The sequence below is a fragment of the Hippichthys cyanospilos genome, chromosome 10 (assembly GCF_059441005.1).
Source record: "Hippichthys cyanospilos isolate Australia breed blue-spotted pipefish chromosome 10, RoL_Hcya_1.0, whole genome shotgun sequence".
NCBI classification, from domain to species: domain Eukaryota; kingdom Metazoa; phylum Chordata; class Actinopteri; order Syngnathiformes; family Syngnathidae; genus Hippichthys; species Hippichthys cyanospilos.
The window spans coordinates 7,914,933-7,935,346 of NC_142378.1; the positions used below are offsets into that span (position 1 = coordinate 7,914,933).

The 20,414-nt window shown below is 38.0% G+C and overlaps 1 protein-coding gene across 1 annotated transcript in view; it reads right to left on the reverse strand.

Moving 5' to 3' along the window:
- Nucleotides 1-19,122, reverse strand: part of fbn3 (fibrillin 3) — an 86,220-nt gene extending 67,098 nt beyond the window's left edge. Inside the window, exons 1-3 of the mRNA XM_088426231.1 lie at nucleotides 18,938-19,122; nucleotides 5,599-5,681; nucleotides 5,391-5,492 (exon numbers count right to left, since the gene is read on the reverse strand). Of these exons, the coding sequence (XP_088282357.1) occupies nucleotides 5,391-5,492; nucleotides 5,599-5,681; nucleotides 18,938-19,122 (370 nt within the window). The remainder of the gene's footprint in view (nucleotides 1-5,390; nucleotides 5,493-5,598; nucleotides 5,682-18,937) is intronic.
- Nucleotides 19,123-20,414: the final 1,292 nt, after the last annotated feature.

A 20,414-nucleotide genomic window follows, 5' to 3' on the forward strand; every position in this document is an offset into this window, starting at 1 on the left:
TAAACTATTTCTGCAGGTATCAGCAAATCTAATGGAATGCTTTATAATGTCACGACAGGAGCAGTACATGTTTCTTTTCAAATTTAGAGGAAATTAATTGGAACAGCAAGGAACTTATTGTGTTGTGGTGACTCCTTTGCAAAACATTCAATGTTTTCATGTTGGGGTTTTTTTGTATTTCAAAGGGTATTTTGGACACTTCAAATCGTCTTTGGGTGTTTTTGTGAATGATTGTTTTTCTCTGTGTGCCCTGCATTTGGCTGGCAACCAATTCAGGATGTCGCCCGCGTACTGCTTTAAGACAGCTGTGATAGGCCAAATGACAAACGATGAAGAAAACGGATGGATGGATGATTTTTTTCAAAGGTTGAGAACCACTCGGACCAAACGGGAGGCTAAAAAGCTAAATGCTAAGTAAACCTCAGTCTCATGAGCAAAAGTCTGATTCCCTGTCAAGAAAGCCCTCATTACTTCTTGTATTTAATGTTTGGAGAAGCGCTCTCACGTGCAAAGCACTTGGCAGAAGAAGCTTATGGTCTGGTTTGTGTCTCGTGACGACAAGCCGATAAATCAAAGAAAACAGTTTCACACTGCGGCTGGCTGGTTTTTTAGTTGTGTGCAATTGTCTTTTTTCTCCCTGTGGTTCAGCTCACCGCAAGGGAAACTAGTCAGGTTTTCCTCTCGGGGTGTCAACATCGGCCATGTTGGAGACGTTTGATGTCCAAGGTGTATCGACAACATGGAGACTAACCGCTTAAAAAAATATTCTGAGGAGCTCCAATAGCAAAGCACACCTCAAACTGTGTTTAGCTCAACCCTTGAGGCATTATGTTACAAATTAGGGAAATTCCTTTCTTTTTTTTCATGATATCACAAAAGAAATAATGGGAAAAAAACAGTAGGGAGCTGAAATTTCCAGCAGATGATTCAAACATGTAACACTTCAAACCGCAACGATTCTGGTATTTTGTGTATTTTGGATTTTGTGTACAAAAGTAATCTTTGTCCAAATTTTGGACCATATAAAACCATGATAATTACAATTTTTGAGATGCATTTTAATATGACTAATGACATTGATTTTCCTGCAATTTTTTGCAATATTCCGTTGAGCGGTGGTGGAACTATGTCGGCAAACAGAAAATTCTTTTTTGGCTTGTGTTTCACCTCAAGACAGAAGTTAGCGGTAGAGACCAGTTAATGGCTATGTCTTAAAGTGTCATTATCACGTCAGTTTAATTATTACACCTTTAACAGCATTTACAAAGTTAGGAAACAAATGCAATGTGTATAATTTGTGTGCCTAAGGGTTAAGATCTAAAACCCAGTCTTGGCCTTCAGCAGGAAATGAAACCGATTTTTTCTCCTAATACAAACGAGACATGGGAGGTGGCGTCTGAGAGAGCCGGAGCGTGTGTCATGTTTTCTTTGTCACAGGAGCTGGATGGGAGGAGGACAAGGAGGAGCGCTGAGAAGCAAACAAGCACATTTGGCGACAGGAGAAGATGATCTCACTGGCTAACTTCGCCTTATTGCATCCTCTGCAGGTTGAACAGAGAGAGTGAGACGCTTCACCCCAATGACCCGTGCCTGGAAAGCCGCACGTGCGTGGCAAGGGGCTGTGGGGGGATGTGCATGCGAGTTAGGACTGCTGTGGAAGACCACAATGCCCCTCTGTCTTCTCGCTAGCGTTGTCGCTCAGCTGCTCACATCTGGGTGCTTTTTACGAGGCTGAGAAACACAGGAAGTCAATGCATGTGTGTGTCAAGTCCATGGGTGTGTTTGTGTGTGATGGAAAACTAGGGAGCTTTATTGCTGTGTTGCATTCTGATTAGCATAGGCCACAGAGACTGGTGGCAAGCGAACTCACATTTTTAGATCATGCAGACGTATGTTTCGAGATTTTTCAGACTATAAGGAGCGCAAGATTATAAGGTGCAGTTTCAATAAACAGGAAATTTGGTTCAGCGAGTTAAAGATAGGGTGACCAGATGTCGGGTCAATCCCTGTTTTGGGGACAACCGGAGGTGACTAATAAACTATCTCGAGCTTTTCAGTATGTTGACTTGTCACTCATACACACTTTGACTGTTTTGTAAAAAAATATAATAATTATAGTACTATGTCGTGTGACAGCTGTTTTATTTTTGTCCCGTCTGCTGAAAAATTGTCAATAATGCACAGCTGCATAAAACCTAAAATGAAGGCACTCAATGTTTTGCAAAGGAGTCAATATAACAAAATCTAACAATAAGTTGCTTCATGTTCCAATTTGTGTGCTCTTAATTTGAAATGAAGCATTTACTGCTCCTGTCACAGCATAACAATTATTATACTATATTATTACACCCTGTAAAATGACATGTACCCCTGAAGAGCTTTGATGTACCCCAGGGGTTCACATGCTGTACCTCCATTTAAAAACCACTGACTTACAGCTTTTGTAAATCGATAAATAATTTAAATCACCTTTTTATACAGAGCTTCAAGTAAAAACATGTACAAAAAATATATCCAAAACAAATATGTCAAAAACAAGAAGAAGGAATTTGGCATATTTACTGTACACTCAATGGCAAATGCCAAACAATAAATTAACTCAATCACTGCCAGCTCAGTTAAAATTGATCATTGCCTTCGATAGATGACCGTGGTGCCCAGTGAAAATTGATCTTTGTCTAAAGTCATTAATAGCAATGACTGAGTTAAAAGTTGGGGTCACCGATCACCTGATCGCCACCTATTTTTTCATTTTCAAGTTTATAAGTCTTACACTGTCTGATAAAGAGGAAAACAACAATTGATTTTAAACTATAGACAGAATGAAGGTTGTTCAAGTAGCAAGCTATTCATTTAGCAGTTAGGAAAATAAGAATATATAACCAATATACAGTTTCTTGATGAACTGAATTTGCGATGCCTGTTAAATTACAGCAAACACTATGATTTTCCTTTATGTAGCTCTCTGAAAAAGGTTTGGACACTCATGACCTAGAGGATTCTCGTACCACACTACACGTGTCTCTTGATAGAACAATTGAAAATATTCTTTATTTTCAACTTTACGGGAAGAGTTTGGGGATGTCTCTGGGAATACAAGTACCATAAAGGCATGTTTGGGTCATAAAATCAAACTTTTACTTACTAGCCTGGATTCCTCTTCGCTCATCCTCTGGATGAATGGACAAACATTCTCTGCGGCTTGACCACTGACTATCATTCAAACTGCTTCAGAAGCTTGATAAGATAATGTGACCACGACACGCAAACCACCACCACAGACAAATTAAATTGGCTCACATCATAGGGACGTCTCCGTGTTTTCCCTCTACTCTCCGCACGACCAATAAAAAAAGCTCCATAAAACCCGACGGGTGATTGTCGAGGACTCCGAGTGTGTATGAGTGACTGACAGTTCAGTGAAACCCCTCTAAGCCCTTGAAACTTTAATTTATCTTCTATGTCCTTTGACCCGCACGGAATCTTGACTCCATAGCTCTTGCCAAATCACTGACGCTGAAATCAGCAAGCATCCTGCTGTACAGGATCTATCTATGGTCTTCCTCTTCAGGGGACATCACCTTTAGTTTGGACTTTTTTTTTTTTACGCTCGCTTTACTTTAAAGTCAATAAAAGTGTAATATAAGATTCGACGCGCATCCGCCTGTGAAATTGTACGAGTTGTGTGTTTGCGCCTCACATGGAATGTAAGCATGTGTAAAGGGTCTGGCGGGAGGCCAGGCATGACTGATGAGCTGATTTTGGCCCACTGAAGCAGTGAGGCTGAATATATTGCACGCCACTTAATGCACACATCCACACGTACTTTACACGCTCCCAAAGTGGGCTTAAAGTATTTGCTAACACCCTTCTCATTTCGCTATTACTTGAACCCTGAACTAATTCCCTTAAGACTATTATGACTTTGTGCAATTCGCCACATATGGTACATCCACTCCTCCTTAAATAAACCAGAATCTCAACTGGAATTGATCAGCGCTGGCGAGAAACTCCATGTGTAACTTTCCTCACACGATAAGAGTGATGTGACCGGTGGGAAATAAAACTAGTTTTGGAAACAGCGTTATTTTATAAGTAGCTGGCCCAGTTTGACTTGTATGGAGAAAAATCTTTTTAGAGCGATAATAATGCTGGGATAATTCATCTGAACAAATTGTAGACTGACTGGCCCCAAAGAATGGATTGTGTTCCATCCACTGTATGTTGACATCCTCTAAGTCAACCCAAAATTAAAACAGGCTTGACCAAAGTGATGCTCAACACTATACACTATATGTAACTGTTAAACTAATAAAACCTTGCAAAAAAAAGCGAAAATTGATATTATATATATATATACATATATATATATATAATATATATATATATATATATATATATATATATATATATATATATATATATATATATTATATATATATATATATTATATATATATATATATATATATATATATATATATATATATATATATATATATATATATATATATAATATATATATATATATATATATTATATATATATATATATATATATATATATATATATATATATATATATATATATATATATATATATATATATATATATATTTTTTTTTATATTAGATCCATATATTAACTTTTTTTTCAATAAACATTAGTTGCAGCTATACATTGGATTCAATCATAGTGGAGTAGTATTGTATGTGCATATATAAAAGAAATCAAACAAACAACTAGACTTGGAACACTAGACCTGGAAGGAAACACAGCTTGACATGACAGATTGACAGTTTGACAGCTTGTTGAGTTCTAACGAGTCACTGAGCAACTCAAAATTAAATATTAAAATGCATTATGCCACAACTAACACTGTGTGACAAAAAAAGGACTGAAAAAACAGCATGAAGGACTCAACGAGTCCCCACCAGTCACAGTTATAAATATTGATTTAGTGTGCATTAGGGCCTAAGCTAACGCTTATTTTAATAATCAATAATGAATCAATGAATATTTGATTAATCAGTGGATAAAATTAGCAATTCTAGAAACATTTATTTTTATTTAAACAATGAACATTTTTTTCAAGTTGCCAGTGCATTCCATTATGAATTTATAGATTACTTTTTGGTTAATAACATCAGAAAAAAAATGTTGATCATAGTAGTAAAAGCAACAAGAATAATTAGTTTACTTTCCTATAGAACTAAAGAAATCTGACAATCTTTGTAGTCGATAGGCTGGAAATTCAGAGCATTGATTGAATTTCAGGTCTGGTTATTGATTGGTATTCGATGAATTAATCGGGTAATCTTTGCACCTCTAGTGTACTTTTGACAGGTAAATGTTTCTGTGTGTTTTTGTGATTAATGGGATGTCAACTGACCTCCTCCTCCTGCGCCACAGCTGGAAGAAAGCTGCCCGTTTGAACAGGTGCACATGTTGGGTCTGGAACAGAAGCCATCACCACAGGAGTTCCTGCAAATTGCTGTTAGGTCAAAGGGCAAAGGGCGTGTCGTTTTAGTAAAGAAGCAAGAGAAAAGGCATTCTCTCCTTTGGGAGAAACTTTGAGGATTAATGGAAGGAGAACTCACGGACGATACACTGGTTCCCCCCTGGCAGAGTCTTCCAACCGGGGCAGCAGTACGAATGGAAGCGAGAACCGCACACATTGGGTCTGACATACAAAAAACAGAGAAAACAAGTTTGGAATCAAGCAGCGTATTTGAGGGAATCCCCGAAACAAAGTCTTAGGTTCCAAACTAACCAAAAACGTGCACGTCTTATGCTTTTAGAGTAAACAAAAAACATGGGGGGGGGGGGGGGGGGGTGTCATGGAGAGGAGTGTGCTTCTTAAGAGAAAACAAAACACGCACACACAAAAAAACTGATCTGAGTCTGCTCAGTTGACAGATGCAACAGTCATCACAGTCTATGGAGCGTTTGATTGTTCTAGGCCGCAAGCTTTCCTCTCAGGAAATAGCAAAACCACATTTGCAAATGACAAGCATTAGTCTCTCACACACACACACACACACACACACACACAAACACATTTAGGCTTTACAAAGCAATATGAGGAGGGCTCTTTATCATCCTTACTGGACTGAAAAAAAAATACCCTTCATGCATCAACCCTAAAACCCAATTCCCATCAGAACACAAAAGTCAATGCCCCATAGCTATCTGAAAGGGTTCCAATGGTGCGGTCGTACTGATGATATCCACCGAGAGCTTTCAAAGCACGTAGTGAATGATGTCTACATTTGTGGTCATTTGTGTTGTGGTTCTTTCTTTGCATTTACTACACAACAGTCAATTGTGAGGGACACGAATCATGATGTCTGCAATGAAGTCATTTGCCTCAGATAACATCTACAAGTGTTGTCGTCAAAACCGCACCAGCAAAGACCATGACATTATCTAGACGAGGGAGTATCGAGACCACGAGAAAACCCAGACTTTTGGAGATTGAGGCCGAGACAAGACACACTTGGAAATCAAGAACGAGACGTGACGATAGAGTATGGAGACCACGGTAGGACCCAGACTTTTGGAGACTGGGACCGAGGCAAGACCAAGACTTTTTAGGTCAAGAACGAGATATGAAAAGAGAGTATCAAGACAATGACAAAACACAGGCTTTTGGAGATTGAGACTGAAACAAGACCAAGACTTTTGGAGGTCAAGAACGAGACATGACGAGAGAGTATCAAAACCACAACAAAATCCAGAATTTTGGAGATTGAGACCAAGACAAGACCGAGACTTTTGGAGGTCAAGACCAAGACATGACAAAGACTGTTATAGCAAAGCAAATCACAAAATAGAACGTGTGCTATCTGTGTTTGAACTAGTATAACAAAAACTATTTCAAATATAACCAAATTTGTTGTATAGTATCTTTGACAATTTGTGTAATTTGTCACCAATCACAGCAGGAGTACTAGTAGTAGAAGTAGTCTTGAACAATCTTGAAAGACCATTCAGAGTCCTCCCTGTCTAAAATCAATACAAAGACTGAGTAAAACAAAACAAAACAAAAAAAAAACCTTTGGTTCAGAGAAGTGTAAAATTGGTCCTAACATCTAATATTGCGCTGGATAGTAGTAAAAGCAACAATAAGGGTTTTACTATCCAAAAATGTAACCTGTCACTGCAAACAATCAACAGTGTTTCGATTTTAGGTGTTTAAATAATAGAAGACAGTCAAGCACAAAATGTTGAAGAAGAAGAAGAAGATTAACAGGAAGTTACTGACCTTGAAGCTGACAAATTTGTTGAAAAATTTTAAGTGACATTAAGGACACAATTACATGTGTAAAGTAGATTTAACTTTATGTATATATGAACTAAAGAGTAGTTAGTGTTCGTTGCCCATAAATGACTATCGGTAGGGTGCTAATGCTAATTGTGATAGCTAACCGTTTAGCATAGGCAAATTTTATTGGTGTCTAATAAATTATGTGTTGAAGATAAGAAACTGCGTTTTTATATCCACTCACTTCAACTGATGTTCAGGCTGAGTACAAGAAAAATAAATGATAATTTTTGGGGTGGCGGTGGTCAATTACTCCGTTATTCACCGAATGTGAAGGTAGACACACAAAACCTCAACATTTCAACCATTTTTAGCTTCGTCTTGACTTTTTTGTGGCTTTCTTTGACCAAAAAGAAGCAGCAGCTTCAACAAGGTTAAGAGAGGAGCATGAGAAAAGAATGAAACAGCTTTTTAGAAGCATCTTCTCCAAAAAAGCAACCTTAATGTAGCTCTGGTGCAGCACTACAAAACAACACAAGGAGATAAATAATGTGCAGTTGTATTTTGTGAGACATGTGAGCGATAATGATGTCTACATTTCCAGTAATACAACTGATATTTCATTGGAACTTCCCTGCTTGTTAACATATCATCATCCCTGTAAAAGGGTATCTTTCAAATATTTACATAGAGCTTAAGTCAATAGTTACATCATCAAGGTGACATCATCGCAGCGACTTTTGGAGACTTCCCATGGGAGTGACGGCCATTTTACAACTGTTTTTACAAGTTCAGAAATACCTCGACTAAACTGGCCACTTTTGTTTATTGTGAAAATTGTGGGGCTTATTTGGTTCGGATTCTTCTTCTCAAGTGCTTGGAGATGAGTCATCTGCTCCCAAACAACATCTCCGAGTCCAGTTTTTATTTACTCTCAAAATGCTTTAAGCTGTTTTATTGATCATTCTGGAGCCAAGGTCCTTTCTTTGAAAAATGCATTAGGATTTTTGTCACACATGCGCTCATTATGTTGTTTGTACGGGATGCAATGAGTCACTATTGATAAATAATTGGTGGATACCAGGAAGAAATATTAGCCTTGTTAAAATGGATCTTTTGATGCTATCAAAGGCAATAAAAGAACTAAGCATTTTCGGTTGAAGACTCTAAATTTTACTTGCTTTGAATGATCATTTGTCTATTTGCGCCTTGCCGACGAGTACAGTGTGTAACTCATCTCTTGGCCCAAAGCAAGCCGGAATATGCGACAACTAAAGAGGCTATCAGCCAGATGAAAATTCTTATTTTATTGCATTTACAAATAAAAAAATAAACACTTAATTATTTATAAATATTTGTCCACAAAAAATAACCATTATAAAGTGTCTGACCTTTTCTCAAAAAATAAATAAATTTAAAAAATTATATATATATATATATATATATATATATATATATATATATATATATATATATATATATATAATTTTTTTCTTCCCCCCGACACTTTATGTTTATTTTTTGTGGACCAATATTTATAAATAATTAAGAGTTTATTTTTTTATTTGTAATTGCAATAAAATAAGAATTTTCATCAGTTAATGAAAGTATTTATTTTTGTGAACTGTACCCCCAAAACAGGATGCTTTATTTTGAATATTTTTTCCTGTGGACAAATATTTATTTCAAATTATTTTTTTTTTTAGAACATGTCTGACACTTTATATTGATTCTTTTTTTTGGTATGGTTATTCTTGAAAACACATTTCTTCTATGATCCAAAAGAGGAAATTTTAGGGTGATCATTTTGTTGTGGCCCAATACAAATGAAATTTGAAAGGATCTAATAAATCAAACACTGATGGCATGTTTTAAGTCTTTTTTTTTTTTTGCCCCAAAATGTTAAGGATACTTGGCTGAAAATATATTTCACAGGGGGTACATCATCGAAAAAGGTTGTGAACTGGCTGGTTTCCTTTTCAGATTGCTTGGAAATGAAAGAGTTAAGAAGGTCTGAAGTTCCACACCGAAGCGAAACAGATGACATTCCACCTGTGTGGCAACAACAGGTGGGTATGGAACCTCAAAATTCATAGTAAGCAAACCCCGCCACCAATGACTTGACCATACGCCGTAGAGACCTTGAACAGCCAACCAGGTGGGCAGACACGGGGAGGAATTTACATTCACGTGTGAAGAGAGCGACAAGGATTGTGCTGGGGGGAGGACATGACGGTGGGAAAGGAAAAGGAACAGAGGATAAGCGGGAGGGAAAGCAAAACAAGTTGATGTTGAGAAGAGGAGGAAGCCGCAGGAGTGGAAAACTCAGATAGGGAAAGGCCAGGCCGGAGCACAACTCAACTTTCTGGGGCGCAAAGCAAACATGCTTTTAGGGTTCCCAAACACCTCAGTAATGCATGTGAGCATTCCACCGCCTAATGAGCCACTGATTTATTCCCTCCAGAGCTTTCAAACTATTCCACTGTTACAGTTAGACTGGGAGGATGTTAATATACGATGGATTATACGCGCCTGACCCTGAGGTGTTCTCCTTTGTTATTCTTCCTCTGCCCCTCTATCCTAGTCTTTCCCGCAGGTCAGCGCCCGCTCCCTCCGGAGCTTTAGTGGGCCCGATCCAGTCGAACGGAATGAAAGACAGACGTAGACAAAAAAAAAAAAAAAAGTTAAAGCCCTGGGGGTTTTTCACAATATTGAAATGTCCCACTGTTCTCAGGGCTCAATCTAAAGGAGATTAACTCTTGTGCGTCCACGTCGCGACCTTTGAAGCCGCCTCCTGGCCCGTAAATCGCTCGTTAAATGCCGTTATTCGTAATAAAAGGAAAATCGCTAACCGGGGGAAAACGCAAAGTGCAGGAAAAAAAAAGGCAAGGGAAAAGCATTGATTTGAAACAGAGAACCTTAACTCAAATAACCTTAAAGTAGGCAAACGGGTTGGCATGAATTCTATTTCATATTCCCAAAAAGACAAATAAGGAGAGGAGGAATATTGACGCAACACTTGTTATGGCTGACATTTTTTATTAACTTGAAATGTTTCACATTTTCTATGTGTTCACAAAAGGTCTATTTCTATCAAATATTGTTAACTAAAGCTGCAAGTAATAATTATTTTATTAATTGATTAATCTGTAAATCTGCTTTCTCTCATCCTAATAATAGGATATGTTCTCAAATTGACAGGAAATAAGATTTTTTTATTCTATGATTCATTTTCTGGTTTGTTCAGTAACTTCAAAAAATAGGCTATTTTTTTTTTTTTTTTTAGTTGAACACAATGATAATCAATCTGCTTTCAGAGATATCTAAAAAAAATGTAAGAATATTTACAGTTGAGAGAATTCTGAGGATTTTTTTACAATTTCAGTGTTTTTTTAACCGGTGTTCTCAACTCTTTTTTTCAATTATGTAGACCTGCCAAGAACTGCTTTGCCAGTGCAAAATATTTTTGGATTTAAAAAAAAAAAAAGCCTTAAAATACTATCTGTACTATCTTTCAAATTTATTAAAAATTAGAACTACATTTGAGGTGGCATCGCTCAGTGTGAAAAATTGCATTCAAAGTCACTAATGATAATGCACTTCCATGTTTTGGTTTTTGTTTTTCAAAATAAAAGCCTTCAATGTTTTCATGCATTAAAAACATCACATTTGATCTGCCGGTACCTCACATATTCCCCGGAATGCCTTAACGTACCATCAGGGGTACCCCCAATTTGAGTACCAATACTCCAGACAATCCATTGATTATTAAAAAAATTCTAAATTATTTGTTGATGAAGCAATTGTCTATCGTTCACAAATCTGTCTAAATGTGAGTTGGCGAGCACTTCTCCTCTGCTGAAATAAGCTATCCACTTCGCTTATGTGGCATATTAAGATGCTGATTAGACAGCATAATTATTGCACAGGTGTGCCTCAGGGTGCCCACAATAAACTCCCGCTCTAACATAGAGTGTGCCTCAGGGTGCCTACAATAAAAGTCTGCTCTAACACTGAGTGGTCTTCTATAATATGCATGCTAATGCACACCTATGCAATGTGCAGGCTGTCTAATCAGCATCTTGATATTCTTGTTGTCATTTCTGTTGCTATATCATTTAGGGTCGTTGATGGTTGATGTATCAGTTTCTATGCGTTTGCTATCAACCTTTAGTTTGCTTTAGTCTATCCTATAGTGTTGTGTCTGACAGCATTTGAGCTCTAGGGTCTTAGTGACACATTGTCAGAATGTCAAACTCTCGAGACATCATGCCAAGCTGTCTTCCTCGTTTCTTCCTGAGTTTAATTTCCGAGCTTGGTCTAGTTTCCGAGTCTAATTTCCCATGGTGGCTGTGATTGTTTTGGATTTTGTGCATAAAGACTTTCCGCTGCAACTTCACCCTTGTCATGTCTGCTTCTGAGTGCAAATTTGACTCCTCCTGTGACAGATTGAGGAACGTATAAAACAACGGTTCTCAATCTTTTTGAATGATGCGCCTCCTGTGAAATGTTTTTCCAGTCAAGTACCGTCTAACCAGCAGAGAGGATTTCAGGGATGAAACACCAAAAACAGACTTAAAACAGAGTACTGTGCCATGTGTGTCTTATTGATTAATCTGGAGCTACATTTGTAGTGGTATATCTAGGTGTACTCTATTCAGAAAACTCTAGAATATTGTGTAAGATCATCTGTTTTATTTCTGGCTCATCTGTTGAGAAAAGGCATCACTACTGACAAAGCACATTGACATAAAACCAAACAAAATGAAGACATACAATGTTTTGCAATGACCAAAACTGATCAACTAGTTGTTCATGTTCTAAATCATTTGCTCTTAATTTGAAATTTTTGGGCCTTCAAGGGGAAGACTCCGTCTAGGCCACTGGGTTGTTACTACTGATGTGAATTCTGTACTCTGTGACCTTCTCCCTACAGTGAGGCTTGGTAAAGCTGAGTCAAGTTTACAATTAGGATGGTTGCCAAGAATGAACTGGTTCAGCATCGAGAGCAAAAAAAAAGACGTTTTAAGAGAAAATGTGGTTATTTTATTGGCTTTTTTTTGTCTACAAGGAAAGCAGTTGTGGTCAAGTAACTTTATTTTTTGTGCAATACTGATCAAGAACTGGCTACCATATATTTACCAGACATGAGTTTGGGCTTTGGACATATGTGCAATGACATCATTCTTCTAGCAGTAGAACATGAGCACAGATTTCTTGTCTTTGCTTTATGGCGGAATTCAATCGAAGCCAAAACGTTCAAGGTTATGTGATGATTTTATGAAGATGGAATTTTTCACGGCCGAGTACAAAAAGAAAACTGTTTGAAAAAAAAAAAGGACAAAGCCCCTTTTCTACTAAGCAGTATGTTTGGTTTAATGATTTTCCATATTAACTGTTCTTTTCTGACACATTTTTTAAACATAATTTTGGTAAGAGACCCATGCAAAGATCTATTTTTAGAGCCAGCTGTAATCTGACCAATTCATATGACTATGTCCATTTATTTCTGGAGGATTCCAATGCCACAGTAGTTGGAAATGGGAAGAGCCAACAAATGATTTATTCTCTCTTTTTTTTTTATCTCCGCTCGCCCACAGGAATCCTCTGCCAACACATTCATGTAGCTTGCTCAAGAAAGAACGGACATTTTTGTAAGACAATGTGAGTGGATTGGGAAAGTCATAAATAAATACATCTTTTTTTCGGGGGTACATTGTTGAATAAAGGTTGAAAACCAACGGTTTAATCTTTCAGAGAGTTCACCATTACAATCATGATGTTTGGACAACACACAATTCATTTTGAATATTACGTTTGTTTGATTATTATGATTATATTTTGTCCCACTGTTAAACAGAGCAAAATTCACAATTTACTCTGACTCTTTTACTCTCTTTCAAGTGTAAATCTTACTTTGTTTGGACTGCAACCAAATATAGTCTTTTTAGGGTTAAATGTACTTTAGAAATGTACGTTATACATTATTTTGGCTCCAGACTATTCTTAATAAAACCAAGCATGCTAATTCAAGACCTGCATACTTCCAGGATTTACGACATTTACTGTATACGTATGTAATAAGTAATAGGAGTCATCAAAAGCATCAACATAATAATTTTGGTTCACCATTTAAGATTTTTTCCATCATACATTGTCTGCAATGGTTCTCAAGCGATACTAGAAGGCAAAAACCCTCAGCTAGGACTTCGTCTCTTCAATCATCTGAATCTACCATCAACACTAATTTGACATAAGTGCAGTTAAATGTGGGAAATCGTTCCCTGACATTATAAATAATCCCATTTTGTTTTTACGACGCATGCGAGGCAGCATTCAAATCCAGAACACGTTGAGTCCTTCCCGCAAAGAAAAAAACCCCAACTTCAATTAAAGCATTCAGGGCGGCGAGCCAAAAGTCTGATCAGATACAAAGCTGAATGGACTGATAGCAAGCAGCAGAGTGTTGTGGGAGCCTGCGAGTCAAAACGAGTCAGCATCAGCACTAGCGGCTATACCAGGGACAGATTTGTGGATATAGAATTCTCGCCAGCAAATAAACACTGCATGTTAGCCCAAGGCCAGCATAATGGCCATCATTAAGCTAACCACCCTCCATCTGCCACACGCACAGTTGCTGAGTCCACTCATGTGATTGGTCCAACACTTGGATGAAAGCATTTGGGATGCACTGCAGGCTCTTGAATGTATCCCATATCCTTGTACTTTGAGGTGAATCTGCGACCTTCAACGGTTCCTGAGCAACGCCGGCGTTTTCAACCGCGTAGTTTTAAGTTTTCCAAGCTCTTTTTTTCGTCATCAAAAATCGGATAACTATACAAATATTGAATGCAAAGAGATAGACCTCTAACACTCACAAAATAGCATCACTCAAGACTAGGACCCAACATATGGATTTTTGGCAGAAAAAAAATACAGATTAACAATTAATCGTTCGATTCACTGAACTCTTGTGCAGTATTTTGTGCACCCCTTTGATCTTTACATCAAGGAAAACACTGTGAGAAGGCATTAGGGAGCTGAAATTTCACCCAGATGGTGACAACATGTCAAAGTTTAAAATGGCATGACCACCTAGTTATCACACTTCCAGAATGAGTTGGAAGAAAAATGACCAAAAATGATTCAAATACTGCACAAGTGTTAAAAATATATGTATAATTAATAGGGCAGCATTTTTTCCAATAAATGCATTTCAATAAGCAACATATACTGCATATGCGGGGTTTCACTTTTCACGGGTCGGCCTAGTAACTGCTCACTGAATGCATTGCACGGTGCAATTGATAAAGTTGTGGGGGTATTATTCTTTGTCATAAGTGTTTGTGTTACTAGTAATTCAATAGGTATCATATTTAACACATGTATGCTTAATTTATGTAGCACTATGTATTGCATGTTTTTATAAACTGTGACTTAACTTTGAACAGTATGCAAAGTCGTAACATCCGGGCCAATTCTTGGCACGCCTTTTTGCATTCCTCACCTTCAATCATTGACATAGATGTGAAAATACATGGCGTTGTATAGATTTATGTGTAATAAATGACATCAGTTTTACCAGTATAAATGGTGAAAATACATAAAGTTCAACATTTAAAATACCAGTAATCAGCAAATACTTGCCCGTTTGAGTGAATAAGTTTGGTTGATGTTTGAAGAGTCGTAATCAGACGATTTAATTAGATGGCCAATCAATGGGTTAGGCCTAGCTAATGGCAAAATGCATCCGTACAAAACTTAACAGGGAAAATACAGACCAACAAGTTTTTGCAAGGGAGTAACTGTAACACAACACAACAATAAGATGTTTCATGTTCCAATTAATTAGCTCTTAATTTGAAAAGACAACTGTACTTTAAAAAAAAAGCATTAAATGAGATTTGCTCAAACCTCAAATACCCCCCCGAAGTGCCTTCACGTATCCCCAGGAGTACTCGTGCCCCGATTTGAGAACCGCCGTCTTAGAATATAGAACGTTTTCCCAGACCTAGATTCCTTTAGCTATAAGAACCAGGTGTCCCAATAATCTGTACATATTCACCTCCAGAGGTGGGCCACTGTAACACACTTCACATTTTGAACTAGTAAATGTCCGTTTTCAGCCAGTGACAAACTGTAATGAAAAATGAACGAGACACACACATTGTATTTGATTTGGCGAGCTCGCTGTAGCTCCCGGGGAAAATAAAACTGTGGTTGTGTGCCAGCTAACAATAAAATTACCAGTTAAATTTCATATCCAAAAGACCTGGTAGTGGTGCGCTGCAGACATTTTATTGATGGAATAGTTTCATTATATAAGAAATGTTTGATTGGAAAACTTTGCAATTGCACTCACTATGCAATTGCACTCAAGTTGACAAAATGTAAATGTATATTTTTGCTTTGTCAGCTCATTTATTTAATCTGGGCAGTAGAATTCCCTTTCAGACGTTACTTAATGAAAAGTTGAGATACAGTATGTCAGGAAACACAATCCAGATGATGAACTATTCAGCACAAAGTCAGCCAGCCCAAACACAGACTCTGCCTTTATATTAAACTGGCCCTCTACTTTCTTTATCGCTCGCCATTCCCGTTTGAGAAAAATTCAACAAGCAATATGTCAACCCGAGTTCTGGAGTTATACCCAACGTAGTTAACAAAACACAAGGGTGTGTGTGTGCATGCTGTCATCATCATCATGCGGTCCGTGCCGCTGCTGCTTTGTCACCTACAACGGTGAAACAAACGTCCCTTTTCATAGGTCCTTCGGGTGATAGGACTACCTCATTTCCTGTGGCTTGGCACGAGGGCAACCATATGCCGCGAGCATGATTGGAATAACTGATTTTGACAACGGAGACCAACAAAACATACCTTGTTTTTTTTTTTTTTTTCTGGAGCAGCGAAATATAGAAGAGGGTTTGAATATCACAGCGGGGTGCATGAGGTTGCCAATAAGTTGAGTAGAAGGGGTGTAGATTTTGAGGGCTGATGTGACCTTTTAGGTTCATTACCCAGACACTCAAACAAACAACAGCTTTAAAAACATGCATGTCCATACATGTACATGCTATGCAGAGCCAACAAAATCAGTTTGTGATGCCAGTGGACCTCTAACATTCAATAGCAATTTGAATTTTAAAATTTCTGCCATCATTCGTTTTTAGTAACTATATTAACTTTTTAAAATACTATTCATACTTTTTAATTAAATGCCATAAAAATGTAATTTATAAACCATGCCAAGCCAAAAACAAGTGACATAGCTTACAATGGATGCATGAGTTTAGCAAAGAAAGAAAGAAACCCCCCAAAAATTACGAACATCATCCACGTTTTCACTTTTTTCTGAAAACTATAGTATAGGTATACATATGTTTTTGTATTTACATAATTGAATTTTCTTCCATTTTAACATCGTGTTCCAATGCGTTTTTCCATATCAGGCTATGCATTTTTAACCTACATTTTCAATTGAGATTTACTCAAATTAAGCTGCAATTTGCAATTAGGGAAACTATCAATACTGCTTATTGATTAACCTGTTGATTCTTTTTTTGAGTAATCTATGAATGGGATGCTAAAAAATGTTTTCATTTTTAACATTTATTTCAAAATGTATTTTTGGTTTATTTTTGATCTAATAAAAATGCCAATCATTCCGTTTTACGAAGGATAAAAAAAAACTGTTGAGAGACTGAGAGTCTCGGAAATTGGACAGTTTTAGTTCTCTAAACAATTAATGAATTGTCAAAAAATAAATTATTTATGGAATAATTTGATTAATGATTACCTATCGATGAATGATGAATCATTCAAAAACGCATCATAACACCATGACGTAATGCAAACGTTTACAAAAAACTAAAAAAGCACATCATACTCACCAGAAATGCTGATTATTAAATCTGTGTACAAATCACAAGAGATATGTTTTGCTAGTCAAACTTGGCTTGAATAACCTTTGCTTTGACTGACCTATCAAAACACGGAAAAACGCTGACGTCATCAAGGGCCAGCGACTTGGGGCAGCACCCAACTTTAAATCAGCTGCCTCAACTTAGCACAACCCTTAATGGCGGTGAACTACTTTCTCTGGCTTATAACCAACACGCACAGGAATTTGGGTCACATTCTCCCTCATCATCCCTACACGGGACATATAGAAAGCTGCTATTCCCCTCCTTTCCCATGAAATGTCAATTTGTCGTAAATACGCGTGGTGAGTTCAGCGCGCCAGGCAGCTTGTTAAGGTCAAACTTGTGCTGTTTTGGGGAAAACAATGCACTAGTATTCCGCAGCATAATTTGATAGAAGGCGGTCTGGCCTCACAGCAGCAAGCACAGCAGTTGAAAGGGCGCTGCCAGGAAATCAGAGGGGGTAAAGTAATTTATGGTTTTAAGCCGCTCCAGATACAAAGGTCTTAAGTCGTTTATGCAAAACTGGGGTTGGGGCACTTTTCCATTCTTCTGCTAATGAAGCCGTTACGTTATACTGTTCCATCTTACTGTATTGAAACACAAAAGCCGCATTCACGATGAACGCTAGTCAGCTTTTTCACTGCTTTTTCCTGACCCGCTGTACAATGTGAGAGTCGGATGTTGTCTCATAAATTTGATGCCTTCCAAGATAAGAGAACAGTTGCATTTTGGCAAAAGCGCTGACTGACTCTCCCATTTTGTGCATACATAAATAAAGTGGATGAAATGTGTTTAATAAAACCCTGCCTACCTTTCTTTCACACGCACAAGCTTTGTTTTCTTTTACAACAAAAAACACACAATGCATCAGAGCGTGGTGAGCGGCTGCTACTTCCCGGCTGTCCCAAGGACTCATCCTCCCCTCCCTACACCCATTCCCCACTGTGCAAGTTTTCTTAAAGGGCCAGTCTCAACTTGTGTTGTCTTTCCCTCGTGCATCCGCTCACACCCCATCCCCTCCTTCACATGTGTGTTCCCGCACAGCTCTCTCACTCACAGCCACAAGCGTACCGTCTACAAACATTGTAAAGAGTTGTTGCCAAAACTCGTCAACGTAGCATGACGAGCAGTGATTTAGATTCAAGCAAAAGTGTCTTCATTTGCGTCTGAATAAGACCATGTATTAACTCTTTCAGTGCTATGGACAAGAATTATCGTCTTTTAAAAAAGTAATAATTAAAAATAATACAATTCTGGTCAAATACGCTTATATATGGATGGGAGCTGACACACTTGACACTATGATTACCTAATCTAAACCAAGAGAGCACTGAAGTGCTAACTGTGACCATTGGATGGTGTTTCCACACTTACAACACAGCTGTTGCCTACATCAATTCTAACTGAAGAATGGAAGTCAATCTTTCAACACCCATATTTACATAGACATAGCACACAATATTCCGTCTGCCTTGAAAGATGAGTGAAAATACCAAATATACCGGCCCTCTAGAGTTTTATTTTTCTCTGATCACGCTTGGCACTAAAAGAGTTAACAGGCTGTTAGACTCCTTCAGACTCCACCTTCCTTGAGTGTGGGAGTGTTATTGCATTGTACATTGGGTCAGCAATGCTGTAAAGTGATACGTCGCACCTGAGTACAAGTCGCAGGGCCGACCAAAACTGGTTTAAAATATTTCTCCATATCATCTGAAAAAAGACTATACTGTAAATAAAGCCTACCCTCTCAGCGTCTCCTGGCCACGGCGTCGAACCCGCTGCACCTCTCTCTGGTCCGCGGTGGCCGTGAAGCGGCTAGCTTGGAGCGGTCCATTTCCATTAGCGGTCTGGCCGTACGCCACCAGGATTGGGGCAAGACACAGCGCCACCCATCCCAGCAGCACCTGGGCCAGCTTCCCTGATCCCATTGGTCTGGCCGACTAGCCCTCCGAATGAAACACAAGCCTTTTACGGTTCCCTCTCAGGCTGTCTGATCACCGGTTGGACCCAAGCTGAGCGGAACAATCTAGACCTGGATGGAGACCAAGTCCTGGTGTGCACTCTGCAGTCGGGACTGGAAAGAAAAGAGAATTGAGGTCAAAGTTATTAAGGATGCTTTTCATATTTACTCTGAGAAAGTGTCTCGACTCATAGACTGGACCACAAATTATTTATACAGCGGTTAACGCTATCTACTGTAATGCCAGTTAAGAATGTTTACTGTTATTTGTGAGTGAACTCAGAAATTCGTTTCTCATGTTTGGAGGAGATTACTGAAAATGTGCCAAGTTTTGTGTTATATTAATAGCGGGCAGCCAGAATGCTCTCATCTCCAAAATCATCAAGTTCACAGAGATCCCAAAAACTTTGTTCAACCAATAGCATTGTGAACGTTAGCAAGAGATTTTTTTAACAGTTCTGTTCAAAAGATTCATGTGGACTGACCAAAGGTTTGTATTTTTTTTAAACATAAACAAATGTGACTTACACGGTGTTGACTCAATGCCAGAAATCTGCGTTTTGTGTTATTTAGGTGAATTTTTGTTGTGAATGTAGTAAAATCAACTACACAGCCCCACACTGTAGTTTTTCTTAATATGGCATTTGTGGGATATAAATTAAGAAGTAAAATCAGTTTTTTTTGTCCATCTAAGGGATGGTGATTTTGTGACTTGCTGTCAAAAGAAAATAAATTGTAAAGTTAATGTCCAATCAAGGCTCACCTTGCAAACATCACATGACCAAACAAGTGAGTCATGACTGATGTCATCTTTAGTCGACACCAAATAGAAAACCGGCCGCGCTCTGGGATTAATAAACACGGGTGTGTTTTGTTGATTCATTCACATTCCACAAACACAATATTAATCAGAATTCTGTGTTTAGACTAGTGGGGGCAGATTGAACATATTATTGTCAACTTTTTTTTTTTTTTGCTTGACTTGAATTTGACTAATTATGCACTTATTAGTGAATCCAAAAAACTCTGACCAGCCTTAACTGTCATAGCCCATCCAGGAACTTTAGAGAGAAAACATGCTCGGTTTTTATGTGTGTATTTACAACTCACAATGGGTTCTGACTACAGACTATCCCTGGATTTAAAGGTTCATAAGCTTTAAGAATGGAGAAGCTCCCCACTGAAAGCATTGCGCTTGCCTAGAGGGAGCCAAAGACATTCATTTGATGGGCAGAGAATAAAATTGCGAGACTGGAACAA